Below are 13,841 nucleotides of genomic sequence, written 5' to 3'. Positions count from 1 at the left end.
CGGGAAGGGACCGGGGGATTATGAGAGCAACTAAAGCGCGGTGCCAGAAATCGATCCATCGAATCGGTTGTCATAGATTTGTCCCCCTAGAATGTCCTTCATGCCCTAGCTCAGACCCGCGCGATGGGTTGGGGCGCCATGAGAGTGGCATTGGTAAAGCGTCGTGGACTAAACCCACCGAAGCCTGGCGGGTATAAACTGGCAGTGTCCCCCGTCCACCTACTTCTCCACTTTCCACGCCACTCTGATTTAAACTGGTCGTCAACACGATCAGTTGTATGTCCAAAACGTCTACTACGTATTCACCCCAGACCCCCCTGTGACCCCAAGGTGGGGACGGGAGCCAAAGTTGTACTTTTATGCCTGCTAGGACGGCAAGGGCCGGAAGTCCTATGAACCGGCCCTCGAATAGTCAGAAATGACCGCGCCGCCCACTGTGATCTCCGTCGATCATAACTCGCCCCCTTTCATCTATATCTTACTATCATCCATGACTTTGTAGATTTATCTCTTCCCCGTCTCTCCACCGACTACCGTCATGTCTGATCTCGTCGCTCCCGATGCAATCAACCATCTATAGGACCAGCTGTAAACTTAAGTCACCAAAAATGCAGGAATCATGCCCTGAGTAATGGCCGTTTTGGCCCAATATAGCCAACCCAAGCGATGTGTGTGCGCATTGCTATTAACATGGATATCTTTGTCACTCTTACCGAGCGCAATCGCCCAGTGCTACTCGCCGAGTTGGCAGCAACCAGGCTAGCAAGCTCCATCCTTGCCGGTACGTATTCACCGAACTTTGGAGATATATTGGCAGCTTCTGGCCCTCTTCGGCTCGGATAGAACGTGTCTTGCGTGTCTTAGCTGGCATCGGCTATGTCTCAGAATGCGGAGAGCGCACCTAGGCCCCGACGGGCATGACCCGACAGATGACAGATCGGTTGAGCATCGCTATGATGAAGTTCATATTCGATGTTGAGATGCCGATGCTTGCCAAGGTTCCCGAATTCCTGCGCCGCACTGATTTCCACAATCCCGAGGGCGCCACCACCGGGGCGCTGCAGTTCGTCGAACGCACGGACAAGGTGATCTGGGACTGGATTCCGGAACACCCAGACTATATGGAAAGCTGCAACACCTTCATGGAGGGCGATCGAGGTTCGAGGTCTAGTTGGTTAAAGTGGTTTCCAGTGCAGGAGCGCCTGTTTGATGGCGCCTGCACCGAAGGGGATGACGCTGTCCTCATGGTGGACGTTGCCGGTGGGCGGGGTCATTTGCAGCTAAGTTCCCTGCGGGGGAAGGACATCTGATACTTAAGGATTTGCTGCGTATTCTCGAAGAAAGTACAGTAGATGCGACGCGGATTGAGAAATTTGCCTTCGACCTGTTCAAACCGCAGCCAATCCAGGGTACGTGCAAGACCTTTCCAGAGAGACCACAGGATAAAAGATCACGCGAACCAGGAGCCGTATCTACTACATGAAATTCATCCTCCACGATTGGTCCGACGAAGACAACCAGCGCATTCTACGGCAGCTGGCGGGCGCCATGCAGGCGGGTTACTCGAAGCTGATCATCGAGGAGTTTGTCCTGGCGGACCGCGACTGCGCCATGCTGCAGGCCATGTGGGACTAGGAGATGCTAATTTTCTGCAACAGCATGGAGCGGTCGCAGGCCCAGTGGACACGTCTGTTGGAGTTGGCCAGTTTCCGAGTAGTGAAGTTCTGGTCGCCTCCGGGTGATGGGCAGGGCATTATCGAGGCGGAGCTCAAGGAATGATGTAGAAATCCGATGGTCTTTCCTGCACATAACACATTGAGTTGCTCAATGACATTCTTGCACCAGATATATCCTAGATAATACTGTAATCTTGTTTCTCAAAGATGGTAGTATTTTAGACCAGTGCTTTCATATTAGGCCCATGGGTATGTCATGTGATGGAATGTGGTTGTTTGTTTAGATTGCATTTCATCAGTCCATGAATTAGCGAGTAGAGTCGTAATATCTATTCTTGATCTGGGGGCCCCTCCACCAATACTATGGTTCAATGATATGAACCTGATCAACAAGCGCGGTGATGTAGTTGTTGCTGTTTATCAGAGAGTTATCACAGTATTCTTTATCTCATTGTCATGGAACAAAGATGATATCTCGCTTGAATATTGATAAACCTAGAAACATTTTATTATCATCACTCCTTCAATATATCAACATCTGTAGGACATGTTAGTTATTGAATGGTTGCCAATCAACTGAAATATTGACTAGTTATATCAAATATCTCGTTTGTTATTTGAATGCAGTGATTATGCGAGTACGGCCGTTGACTATTCTCAGGGTTTGTAGTAGTGTAGAAGATTGAGAGTGTAGGTGAAAGGCATTGCTGTGGATTGGGATGAACCAGCCCCTGTGCACTGGCCTCGCTCAGCACAGTGTACCCAGTTTTGGTATTGAGAAGTTACTCCCCCTACTGCGGTTCTCCTGAGGATCATGAATCTCACGCGGACTTGTAAGGTGTATGTCCACGAAGAACAGATATTCTGGCTTCCTTTCTGATGTCTATGCGGTATCCCGAGTTGAATAATGTCTGCCAAGCTTGGAAAGCTATATATAGATTTGATGAGCTGGGAATCTATCATGGCACGGCCATTATGGGTCGCCTGAAACCCAAGATCTAGCCTATAAAGCGTCTTGGCCCGTGCGACTGTTACTACCCATCAAATGCAGTCTACAGCCTTATGGCAGCTGCACGCTTTTCAATTCGCCTCCACATCTTTCGTGTCTCGGGGCTGCGTCCCCGTTGCCTTCAAACAGGGTCTGCTGGAGCTGTAAGTCTCCTGCAGTGTTCTATATGGCAGCACCGTAACCAAGGGGCTGGACTATCCTTCCTTATTCTTTCGTGCCACAACTCTGCTCTGTTCACAAATTGAATGGTCAGCATCCAGCTTATTATCCATAACACGGACCATCTGGATGTAGCTCTACTTGGTTCCTAGTGGATGATATTATAGTTACAACGCATAATATATGATCAGCAACCGTGAGGAGTCTGACGTGGTAGTTGTAACGCGGATTTGGTAGAACGGATGCATTCTTGCCTCCGTGCATTTGAACTACTCTCAAGGAGGTCCAAAGTCAAGCAGTAGCCTCAGATCGACTGTATTCATTGGGAGAACTGATTGCACGTGATCTGTCACATGACTACCAATCTGGGACTATTTTTATCGCGTTGTGGCATCAAATTAGCATATCCGATGACAATTCATACAAGCCTCCACAACTTCTGGTGGTTTCAACGCCATCAACCTTCCTTAGGAAAAGCCAACAAAACAGAAGCTATGCCACAGATCCACCTGGACTGTGAATGAAGCGGTGAATGCATCCCAACAACTGGGCTAAGATGACTTCGACTCGTATGTGCAGCCTCGTCAGACGCCGTCTGTCTGCTCATGAAAAAGCCCCTTATAATCAGGCCGTTATCAATATATTGAACCAGGCCAACGGATATACGGATAATGCGTATACAGCTACCGCTATCCCATTTCACGTACGTCGGGCGATCCCTTGTCAGTCATCGAGCATGTGTGTCATCGGAGATTCGACCGTAGGATCGTGCATTAAAGGGCGGAATCTGACATTCGGCTTTTGTTTGCGCTATTTCTGGCTAGTGCAATGAAGACCCAACAGCGGGCTGCGGGATTTCCCCAAAATACTTGAGACATGGGATCTCGATGTGTTGGTCTGACACCAACGCGTTGATGCGTTCATCGGAGTGCGGCTACGTCTGTTGCCCGTGAGCGATTAGCCCTGCTATACGGGGTCGGAACTCGGAACGAACGTGGTGGAGGCGCATATGGATTGCCTAATGCCCGCTCGGGGGTGAGAACGAGCCATGAGCGAAAGACGTGTTGAGGTATCACCTCCGACCGTACGAAAATGGCAGTATCCCAACGCGCGAGTGTGATAGTACCATCTTGGCAACGCCAACTTTTAAGACAGGGCACCTAGAGATTCGCTGGGCGGTGGCTTCGCCCCACCTGCAGGGCGATGATCTTACTTTGGGGCCGCACTAAGGGAAGTGTTCTCTTGGCTGGACGTCCTTACTGGGGCGCAATGCCTTGCGTCCCATATTTAGACCATACCGGCTCGGTTTAGGGAAACATAAATAAGACCGCAGCTTGCACGGTGGATATGTCCGCAACTCAAGACATCAATTCTCCATCCCTCCACACACCTATCTCGCCCCCGCAACGCGATAACGTCTCCTGAATCACGATATTATCTATTAAATTAATTCCGACAATAATCATAATGTTTTCTCGCTTCCCTCTACTCACCGCAGCCGCAGGCCTCCTGTCGGTGGCTACTGCTCTCCCCGCCTACTCGGGTTCCTCATTGAGTGCCCGCGACGACACCCAGTGCCCCGTCGGCACCGCCTACTACGTCTGCTACATCAATGACTTCCGAGGCTGTTGCTCGGTTGACCCTTGCGCCATGAAGGAAGGGTGCCCGGATAACAAACCACAACCTGAGGAACCCGAGACCTGCCAGCCCGGAAAGAAGACCCAGGTCTTCCAGCCCAAGATGAAAACCCTGCAGGAGGGCAAGCCGCCCGTCTCGACCCCGAATTTTCACATCCTGAAGTCGGCGACCGAAGAACAGCAGCAGACCATGGCCTTCGACTTGCCCCAGGAAGCCAAAGAATGCACGCTCACATGGGTCGTGCCCGAAAAGAGCAAGCGGACGTTCCGGGCTGGCAGCAACGCCCTGGTGGATGTGTACAGTGTGGGCGAGAACGCGGAGAGAGTCGGACAGGCGGAATTCTCATTCTGGCCGGACTTGGAGGAAGGCCACGAGGCGGTGGTGGGCAGCATGGACTGCCAGCAGGCGCGGAATCTCCGCGTGGAGCTGGTGAAAAATGACGAGGTCTATATCGAACAGAACAGCTACACCGGATGGGCGATCGAATATACTTGCTGAGGGAAATGCGAGGGATATAATGAGTGACGACGTACTAATCTGCTGCCTGTTCGGCAGCCTAATGGGTCTGGATGACGATTCATGTAATCAGTTTTGATGATCATTCTTTTGTATTTAGGGATTTTTAATTTTCTTTCTTTCTTTTCTTCTAATATCGATTGAGTTCAACACTCGCTTCATAGCAATATTCATTACAGTCTGCTTTTTCGTTGACCTACACCTGCAGATGGATTTACGTGCTCTTCAATACCCTGTTGCCTACTACATTGGACATCATGACCATCGGGTCCGTTGCTGGGGCTGCTTTTGTGGAGAATAGCACTGCATAAGCTTCAGCAGATGCAACACTGTCAGTCGCAAGGGGCGATCGACTCTAGCAGAAGGTTAGCACAACTTGGCTTTGAGTATCAAGCGCCACCAAATCCACGGAAACATGACAAGAGTGGGGTGTTCTTGGTACACCGTCCAAAGCTGACATGATCAAATTTGTGGTCTACTGTTATCTCATTTGCTCTCAATTTGATCTTTATTAAGTTGTTATTGTCGTTCTTTTCGTTTACAGGGGATCCCTGACATGAGTCAAGAAACCCTTGAGTTGGCAACAAGTCACTTGGATTGTCATCTTGAGGTATTTACTGTGGGAGAGTGAGACATGTAATGGGCTAACATCCACTGACTTGCAATGTTTTCCTACATAAACTGCTCATTTGGTTTATTGAGTTCATTAAGTCATCGATTTTATCAATATTTCGACCATTCTCATTAGTTCTCCCACACTTCCCTTCCCAAGCGTTTAATGCTTGGGTTTCTGAAGGGAACAATTCCACTGGCACTGCTGGACCATTCTGAAACCCATACAGCCACATCAAGTCAATGTGAGACAAACAAGGTTATATCTACCGTCTTCATGGCCCTGCCACGGAAATATGACTATGCATGCCACTCGGACTATTTGTGATGAATGCCTACTGCCGAACGATACGTCTGGCAGCGCGCCGGCAATGACATCTCGACATGACTTTTTGCGTGTTGTATATGCCGTGCGTGATTTGTTATCTTGGTCTCCTGCTTGACATGGAAAACATATATCCCCATTCTCCCAATGGAGGTATCAACATATCCAGCCTAACCAAATACCGATTCTGTTTTTTGTTGCAGTGGCAGTGATTTCCCCTCCAGTGGGATTAAGTAGAAGTCGATTATTCGGATGTATGTCACCTTATCCTAGCACTTTACCAAACAGGACAGGAAAGTGTGGGTGGGAAAGATGGGTTGCAAAGTTATTCCCACCGCCGTGATCGCTTTGCTCCCTCCCTCGGCCACGCTGGACAGGGAACCCCGGATTTCTCATATCATTGACCACCACTATTAATTACTTTTTGTACACTCACTACAATTGTATTAACATCTAGACCTGACACGGCCCTGCATAATGTTGACCGTGGGGGATCGCGGCCACTGTCCAACTTCGAATCTATCAGCGGCACAGTGCACACCTCTGTCTCGAAGAGAGGATACCAATTTAGTATCCCTACCAGTGAATTCATTCAATAGCGACATACGCGATGCTTCCGAGCAGTTGTATTGGAATGGTAATGTCAGTTGCAGCAATTCTCCCGAGGTTGATCGCTTCGTTGTTGCTAATAGGCTGGGCTAACTATACAGTTCAACCAACATGCCTGCGATGCTGTTTTTGAACCCTTACCAGTGACTCAGCTACACTGTTTGATATTTGGTGGCACACAGGCTATTATCTCTAGCCCCGCGGTGCGTCTTGATTTGTGGCTCTATAAACCGACAACCCGGTCTCCCTCTCGCATAATGAAAGCAGCTCGCCAATTGCGAGCTCAAAACATGGTGGACGATGTCCCTAGAAAATAACCCAGAAACGTTACCCCTTCCATAAGAACGAATTTTTGAAAATCCTATCAGCTAGTCACCTTTCTAGTGTCCTCAGCATGGTACCTAGTTGAAGGTCCCGGCTACTCTCATAAGGGGCAACCCATCAATACATGAGGTCATCACCTCTCAGATACGTCTTTCTCTCGACATACAGAATCACTACATGACTTGACGAGGACGAAACCCCCACATCGCAAGACCTTGGGCTTGTGGTAAAATGCGATGGCTTTTTGGGGCCGATGCACGGTCCTGCTCCGCAATATCACTGGCTTTACTGCACCTTCGCTCTTTGTTTCAAATCCTGGGTGTACCTAATACGCCGAAGCGGAGGGCCGAATCCAATGATATATGTACAAGGCCAGTCTGACCCCTCAGACGTAATTCACATAGACAACAGACGTGTGTTTCTATAAGTAGTTGGTTTCGCTAAAGCTCCAACTCTGGGCGCACCAAATGTCGTTCCAAACTCTGGATTCTTCTTGTAAACGGTGATTTAGGTCCATTAAATATCAAACACAGCTAGAGGAGTTCGCAGAAACTCTGCTGGCAGTTGGTATAAATTTCCCCCGCTTGGACTCGGACTTCCCATCCCACCGTCACCTGAAGAAGATTATGACGAAATCCAGCTTCACTCTGTGATATCCCAGGTTGTTGATACTTTTACGCAATTTTAAGGAGACTTAATTTGTGGTTCCAGGTCTGTTCACATTAATCAAAAGCAGAAGCAATAAATGCTAGCCAGCACACTGACTGGCGACTTTGTATCAAAAGACTCTGCGCAAGAACCAATGACACCATGTTGTAGCTGGTAGTAAGCATTGTCTTCTCTTTATGGTGCATCTTTTGCCTTCCTATCATGCCCATCTTCCCCCCGCGCAGCCCTTATCACTAAGGGAAGTTGAACAAAATTCTCAATGAGCAGCTTCCGGAGTTCAAACGTTGTTGAGAGCCAAGAGGTGATTCATGTAGTAGGCCGTCCTTGGTGTTGAAATGTTGTGGGTGATGGGTAGCTGAATGTCGTCGTCCCCGAGCCTGATCAAGGAAAACCAGGCAGGTCATCCCATGGCATCGAGCCGAGTATCAGGACTCGAGAGCCGAGGAAACATATATATGGATATAGATCGTTATGCCAAGACTGATCACCGCGAACTGTTTGTTGTAGGCTTTATGTTCTCTCATGGTCACCCCGTGTAGCAATAACCAGGAATTCATACGGTGCCAGTCCAACATCCACTGGGAAGCTCAAATCGAAAAACGAAGATTGAGAGAAGAATGGTTCATAATCTGCCCAGTCTGCACGCGGCCCGAGCCACAGTATCATCTCGACGGTTTGATCACCATACATATGAATGTACCTTGATATTAATTTCGGGTCGCGTGGGTAAACAAACATCCAGGCTGCAGCATGCTGCGCGCCCGGAAAGACGCCCCAACCCCCGTTGACAACATGCATCCGCTCTTCCGCAATATACCGATTGATGGATGATTCAACCTCCACGCCCTCTACGGATACTTCCGGATGGGCATACGTTACAAGCGCTTCGAGTAGGCCGGATCCACTACCGACTGAGATGGTGAACGCGGGTTGTTTGGGGAGGATTGAGGTCATGTGAGTGAGTAACGTGTTGGAAATAGCCAAGCAGCAGCCTGGAAGTAGTTTTGGCGATGCATTGAGCTCAGTATAAAGCCCGGATAGCTCCATGATGCAAGGGGCTAGAGTCATCAACCGGCAAGCAAAGACGCGCTAATCAGAATATGTTCAGTTCGCACCGGCCGGAAACTAAAAGCTGCGGATGTAGAGACCACGATGGGTTATTATTGTTCCGCTTTACGTCACTTTTAGAGCTGCTCCCTATTACGTTGGCCAGTCTCCACAACAGCTCCTGCGAGAGCGAAGAGGAATTTCCTCCCAAAATGCCTACAAAGGCATTGTTTTACCTTTTTAGTACCCGCAAATTTCTGATGGTTCAAGATTTATGATGTACATCGCCTCGGGCGTGCACCGTCTGATATCAATCCGTTCCCTACTCCTTACTACGGTCGTTCAAACACACGAGTAGCATAATACCGATTTCAAACCAAACAGAGCCCCTAGGTTGCTTTACAAGCTAAAAACGCAATCACACTTCACGCAACCTACTAACACTATGAAAATACGACACACTTACACTAATACTTGCCAGATTGCCACTTTTTTGTAACACCTACACATCCTATATCATACATACTCCGTCCTTGATCTGCTGGATCCGATGCCTGATGTCGCTTTGTGCCCACCCCAAAATGCCTCCATTTTCCATGGCACAGACCAAATGTGGGATGTGGAACCGTATCCACACACCACCTGTCAGCGCAGGAGACATCTCTCGAACAAATGTCAGGGCAGCCACCGTTTCCGTCGATCCCTTGGGTGGGATGGTTCTGTAAATTTCCGCAGTGATGGCGTTTTCTATAAATGCCATCAAAGACAGTTGATTTGCCACCGGATGATCCACCCCGGGTATGAGCAAGTACCGGATTGAATCGTCAGAGTACTGGGCAATGACATTAGGGTGTGTCAACCTATCGGACTTGGGAAACATAGTAGCAGGATCGGTGCCCTCTTCCCAAATAGTGATGTAGGAGAACATAGTTCTGGGTCGTAGCTTTGTTAGCAGATGGTGTTATAGGCTGTAGACGTCACTGGAATTTTTCGGAGTACTAGTGTTTCTCACGGCATACCGACAACGAATATTATATACTACCGACTAAACAAAGCATTGTTTGGTCTTCAGGTAAATACGCCAGGCGTCTTTTTGAGTTCATACAGACCATGGTCATTGTTAGATCGATTATCATTGTTCTGCCTTTTGGGAAATATCGCAAAATAAAGGGTACGGTGTCCCATGTCAGCACAACAGGTGCCAGTATCCTGTGGCTGGATTCATAGCCAATGAAATTTAACATTACAATGGATTTGATAATCCTACTTTGTTGGCAGACAATTATACCTTCGCTTTAAGACTGGAGAAATCCCAGTTAGCGACGGACCTTTCCAAACAAAGTAAGTTTATAGCACTTTCTCAATGAAGACACACCCCTTAGAAGTCACATTGTCCAAAAAGAAAACAGGCTCCCTAGACCATTTTTTCTTTTCTTTTCTGTTTTCTTTATATATTTTTTCTACATTCCTCACATATCTAGCAGGACAATGCTCACATGGTTGGCATCCTAGGCAAATTGGTCGTCCATCATCTCGAGGCCTTCTAGGGCATACCAACGACAGCGCACCGGTTACAAACGTGCGGTGGATGGAGTATTTATCTCATTTATACTGAAGGCACAGGACAGGTCCCCAACAATGTGTTTGCTGTTTTCTTACTACAGGCTCCGAAAGGAAGTTATCAATCACATCTGTGAAGTAAACAGGCAATAGACATTATCTAATTCCGTCCGAATTTAATGTCCAGGAAGCTTCAAACAAGTGCGAACCCCGATTTCTGCGACTATCGCATGCAAGGGCTAGGGAATTAATCCAGAAAACAAACGTTTCCATGAGAGAGGTAAAATGAGTCGACTTCAAGTGTATAGTCATGGATAGTACTCACCCAGTGATATGGGTGTCTCAGGCCCAGGTCTACAGGACACATAGCGTTATGGTGACGAGCGCTGGTCAACGATGTACTACATATTATAGCTTGAGAGCGCGCTCGTGGCTGTTGATTTTGTACTACGATGCTATCCATGCCTAACATAATTATGCAGCCTCTTTCAGGGGCTTTAGTGGAGAAAGGTCTGGTTATGGTGACTATCGTGCTCGATCGCAACTTTTGGAAATTCAAGCCGAATAAATATGACCATATTTGGGGAAAGAAAGACAAAGTCCGCATGGATCGTCACAGTGTAGTGGATATCGCATGACCCTAAATGTGCGCTTTGCCTATACCCGGATAGCATTGGTCTAGAAGCATCAGGGCAGCAGATTGTATAGATCATGGAAGAGAAAGTGTCAACTTTCTTATAGATATTGCTCGGTCATTGAGATATGTTGGATATATCACCAGATAGCCCAGGCCCTGTATTGCCCTCAATTGGAAACCCGTTGTGACTGACGATTGTCACAGGTTTCATTGATGGGAAGGCCCCACAAGAGCTCGCATCTGACCAACCGGGGAATCTCCCCGATGCATCTATTGGTCTGGGTAAATTGGTCGATTCAGCCGATATCAATATATGCGGGGGCAGACACCTAAATAATACGCGACAAACGTTATAATGTCGCCGGGGAATCTCCCCATGTAGCTGCCACTACGCTAAGCTTGACACGGAAGAGGAATTCACTTCTTGCACCGCGTGTGTTCAATCTTCACGTCGTCAGTTATATTGTGGCGGCCTTATTGCGGGGTAGAATCCTGTGATGGTGGCGGCTCGAGTTCACAGAGCCAGCCTCTGCCCGGGCTGATATTCTGCAACAATGGTCAATGCAATCATGAGCGCCGTCGAGGTATATTTATCGCCCATACACTCCGGCGGCGAGACTACTTCTCGGGTCTTGCTTTCAGATGAGCACCACGAGAGCCATCCTTGAACAATATGGTCGCAATCGCCAAGTCACGAGGAGAGAACGTCTCCGAGCCTGTTCTCGAGTCCTTACTCGCCAATGATCGTACCCCGTGGTATCGAAAACCCAACCTCCGGGCATTGTATTTTCTCATGTTTCCCGCTTGCATGGGGATTGAGATCACTTCTGGCTTCGACTCCCAGATCATTAACACCGTTCAGATCGTTGGCACCTGGCAGAAATGTAGCCCACCCTTGAGTTTTCCAACGTCGACCTTAACTAAATCATGCAGTCTTCGGAAAGCCAACTGGCGAAGTCGAAAACGGTGTCCCGGTCTACGAGATTGAAGCGAATCTCAAAGGCTTTTTGGCCGCCGCGTACTCTCTCGGTGCTGTCTGTTCACTTCCTTTTGTTCCATGGGTAAACCAAAAGTTCGGTCGGCGATGGACGGTTATGTTCGGCTCCAGCATCAGTCTGGTCGGTGCATTGATTCAGGGTTTCTCAAATGGGAGTATGGTTACCTGGTCCCAGTGTTTTCGATTGCACGTACTAAGACCGTCTAGCTGCGATGTATGTGGTGGCGCGTATCCTGCTCGGATTCGGCATTCCATTCTGCATTGTCGCCGGATCCGCCCTGATTGGAGAGCTGGGCCATCCAAAGGAAAGACCTATTCTAACCTCTTTGTTCAACTCATCATACTTTATCGGCCAGATTGTAGCTGCCGCTGTTGGTCTGGGAACCGTGACTATCCCGTCTGACTGGGCTTGGAGGATTCCGTCGTTGTTGCAAATTGCTCCGGCCATGGTGCAGATCAGTACCATCCTGTATTATCCCTTCACCTTCTATTTCCGCCATGTCCACTGACGCTGTTTTGTAGCTTTCTTCCGGAAAGCCCCAGGTACCTGATAAGCCGCGACCGTCGGGAAGAAGCCTTTGATATCTTGACGAAGTACCATGCCGAGGGAGACCGAGATTCAGTGTTTGTCAAAGCAGAGATGGCGCAGATCGAGCGAACAATCCAAATTGAACTCCAAGACGCAAAACAGACATGGGGCGATATGTTTGGAACGGCGGGAATGCGGCGTCGTTTGTTTATTACTGCATTTCTGGGACTATTCACGCAGTGGTCGGGAAACACGCTGACATCGTATGCTACTTTTTCAATCAATCGCCCTATGGATCGCCAAAGGCGACAGGGAAAATACTAGAGTGAAGTGACTAGGCTGACAAAGAGCATAGGTACTACCTGAGCGACCTCCTCGACATGGTCAACGTCAAGGACAGCGTGGTCAAGTCGAAGATCAATATTGGTACCGCTTGCTGGTCTCTTGTCAATGGTACAACCTTGGCCATTTTTGCCCCCCGTCTTAAGCGTCGGACGATGTATCTCACGTCCGCTGTGTCCCTACTCTGCGTCTATATTGCCTGGACCATCTCGATGGAACGCTTCTTGACTACTCAAGTCAAGGCCGCTGCGGTTTTGACAATTCTCTTCATCTTTCTATACTCACCCGCGTATAACCTGGGATATAACGCACTCACATATAGTTCGTTGTCCACTTGTCATCCATCCATCACATCGATTACCTAGTTTTCGCTGACAGTTCAAACCACAGCCTACCTTATCGAAATATTCCCATACTTTGGTAGGTCGCGCGGAATCTCCTGGTTCCAATTCTTCGGCCGTGGAGCTACTTTCTTTGCCACCTACGTCAATCCAATCGGGCTAGAGCGAGTTGCCTGGAAGTGGCTGTTGGTGTATTGTTGTTGGTTGGTGTTCGAAGTGGTATTCATATACCTTTTCTTCCCCGAAACATCGGGCAGAACCTTGGAGGAGCTGTCATTCTGTGAGTCATTAGACATTTTCTCTCGCTGTACTACGACAACGTTGTTAACCAAAACCCAGTGTTCGAGAACCGAGACAAGGCCGATGAAATTGCTGCGGTCGTCCGCAAAGAGGTCGAGCATGGGACTGAACATAAACCGAGTGTAACACATACCGAGGTTCGTGAGGAGAGGAATGTAGTGTAAAGACATACGAGAAGTTCTGCTATCGAAGTCGGGGGATATGTGATCATAGTAGTGGACAGGACATTGATGGCAATGAGACTTAGCAGCTAGCCCCGCGACCAGAAAAATACTACCCAGTACACTCCATTCACTAGTAGATGTAATGGTTTCTTTCATGCAATGAATAGGCCTGATACGTGATTGAACTGCAGCAGGCCCGTCTTACCGAAAGTTCAGCTAGGATGGGCCATGCACGCTGCCAGGGTGGGGTCGGGGAGTCTCCCCGTTGCTGTTCTGAAATGTCGCCGGAGTGACCTCGACGTAGGGTGCCCACACTATAAATATGAGACATAAGTGAGCGGTTCGCAGCTGTCGAAGGGCATTGACTGATACAGTACATTTTTACAG

The 13,841-nt window shown here is 48.5% G+C and overlaps 4 protein-coding genes across 4 annotated transcripts; 3 read left to right on the top strand and 1 right to left on the bottom strand.

Annotated features, from left to right (window-relative positions):
• Positions 1-666: 666 nt before the first annotated feature.
• Positions 667-1,779, top strand: BDW47DRAFT_119173 (uncharacterized protein; the record flags this gene model as incomplete). Its single annotated transcript, XM_024815320.1, has 6 exons — positions 667-781; positions 844-857; positions 906-1,253; positions 1,319-1,413; positions 1,464-1,625; positions 1,659-1,779. The coding sequence occupies 6 exons, from the start codon at positions 667-669 to the stop codon at positions 1,777-1,779; spliced, it is 855 nt and encodes a 284-aa protein (XP_024669991.1).
• A 2,407-nt stretch (positions 1,780-4,186) lies between these two features.
• BDW47DRAFT_109549 (uncharacterized protein) lies at positions 4,187-5,434 on the top strand. The gene has a single exon (XM_024813489.1). The coding sequence runs from the start codon at positions 4,312-4,314 to the stop codon at positions 4,978-4,980; it is 669 nt and encodes a 222-aa protein (XP_024669990.1). The 5' UTR covers positions 4,187-4,311; the 3' UTR covers positions 4,981-5,434.
• Positions 5,435-8,000: 2,566 nt separating this feature from the next.
• Positions 8,001-9,512, bottom strand: BDW47DRAFT_133213 (uncharacterized protein; the record flags this gene model as incomplete). Its single annotated transcript, XM_024817782.1, has 4 exons — positions 8,001-8,626; positions 8,758-8,800; positions 9,051-9,086; positions 9,139-9,512. The coding sequence occupies 4 exons, from the start codon at positions 9,510-9,512 to the stop codon at positions 8,048-8,050; spliced, it is 1,032 nt and encodes a 343-aa protein (XP_024669989.1). The 3' UTR covers positions 8,001-8,047.
• A 1,942-nt stretch (positions 9,513-11,454) lies between these two features.
• BDW47DRAFT_119170 (putative MFS sugar transporter) lies at positions 11,455-13,454 on the top strand (the record flags this gene model as incomplete). The annotated part of the gene is made up of 7 exons (XM_024815319.1): positions 11,455-11,665; positions 11,715-11,933; positions 11,986-12,247; positions 12,301-12,570; positions 12,663-12,970; positions 13,040-13,270; positions 13,330-13,454. The coding sequence occupies 7 exons, from the start codon at positions 11,455-11,457 to the stop codon at positions 13,452-13,454; spliced, it is 1,626 nt and encodes a 541-aa protein (XP_024669988.1).
• Positions 13,455-13,841: the final 387 nt, after the last annotated feature.

The sequence above is a fragment of the Aspergillus candidus genome (assembly GCF_002847045.1).
Source record: "Aspergillus candidus strain CBS 102.13 unplaced genomic scaffold BDW47scaffold_40, whole genome shotgun sequence".
Taxonomy (NCBI): domain Eukaryota; kingdom Fungi; phylum Ascomycota; class Eurotiomycetes; order Eurotiales; family Aspergillaceae; genus Aspergillus; species Aspergillus candidus.
The sequence above is the reverse complement of the archived record's forward strand: the minus strand, read 5'-3'. Positions and strand labels throughout refer to the sequence as shown.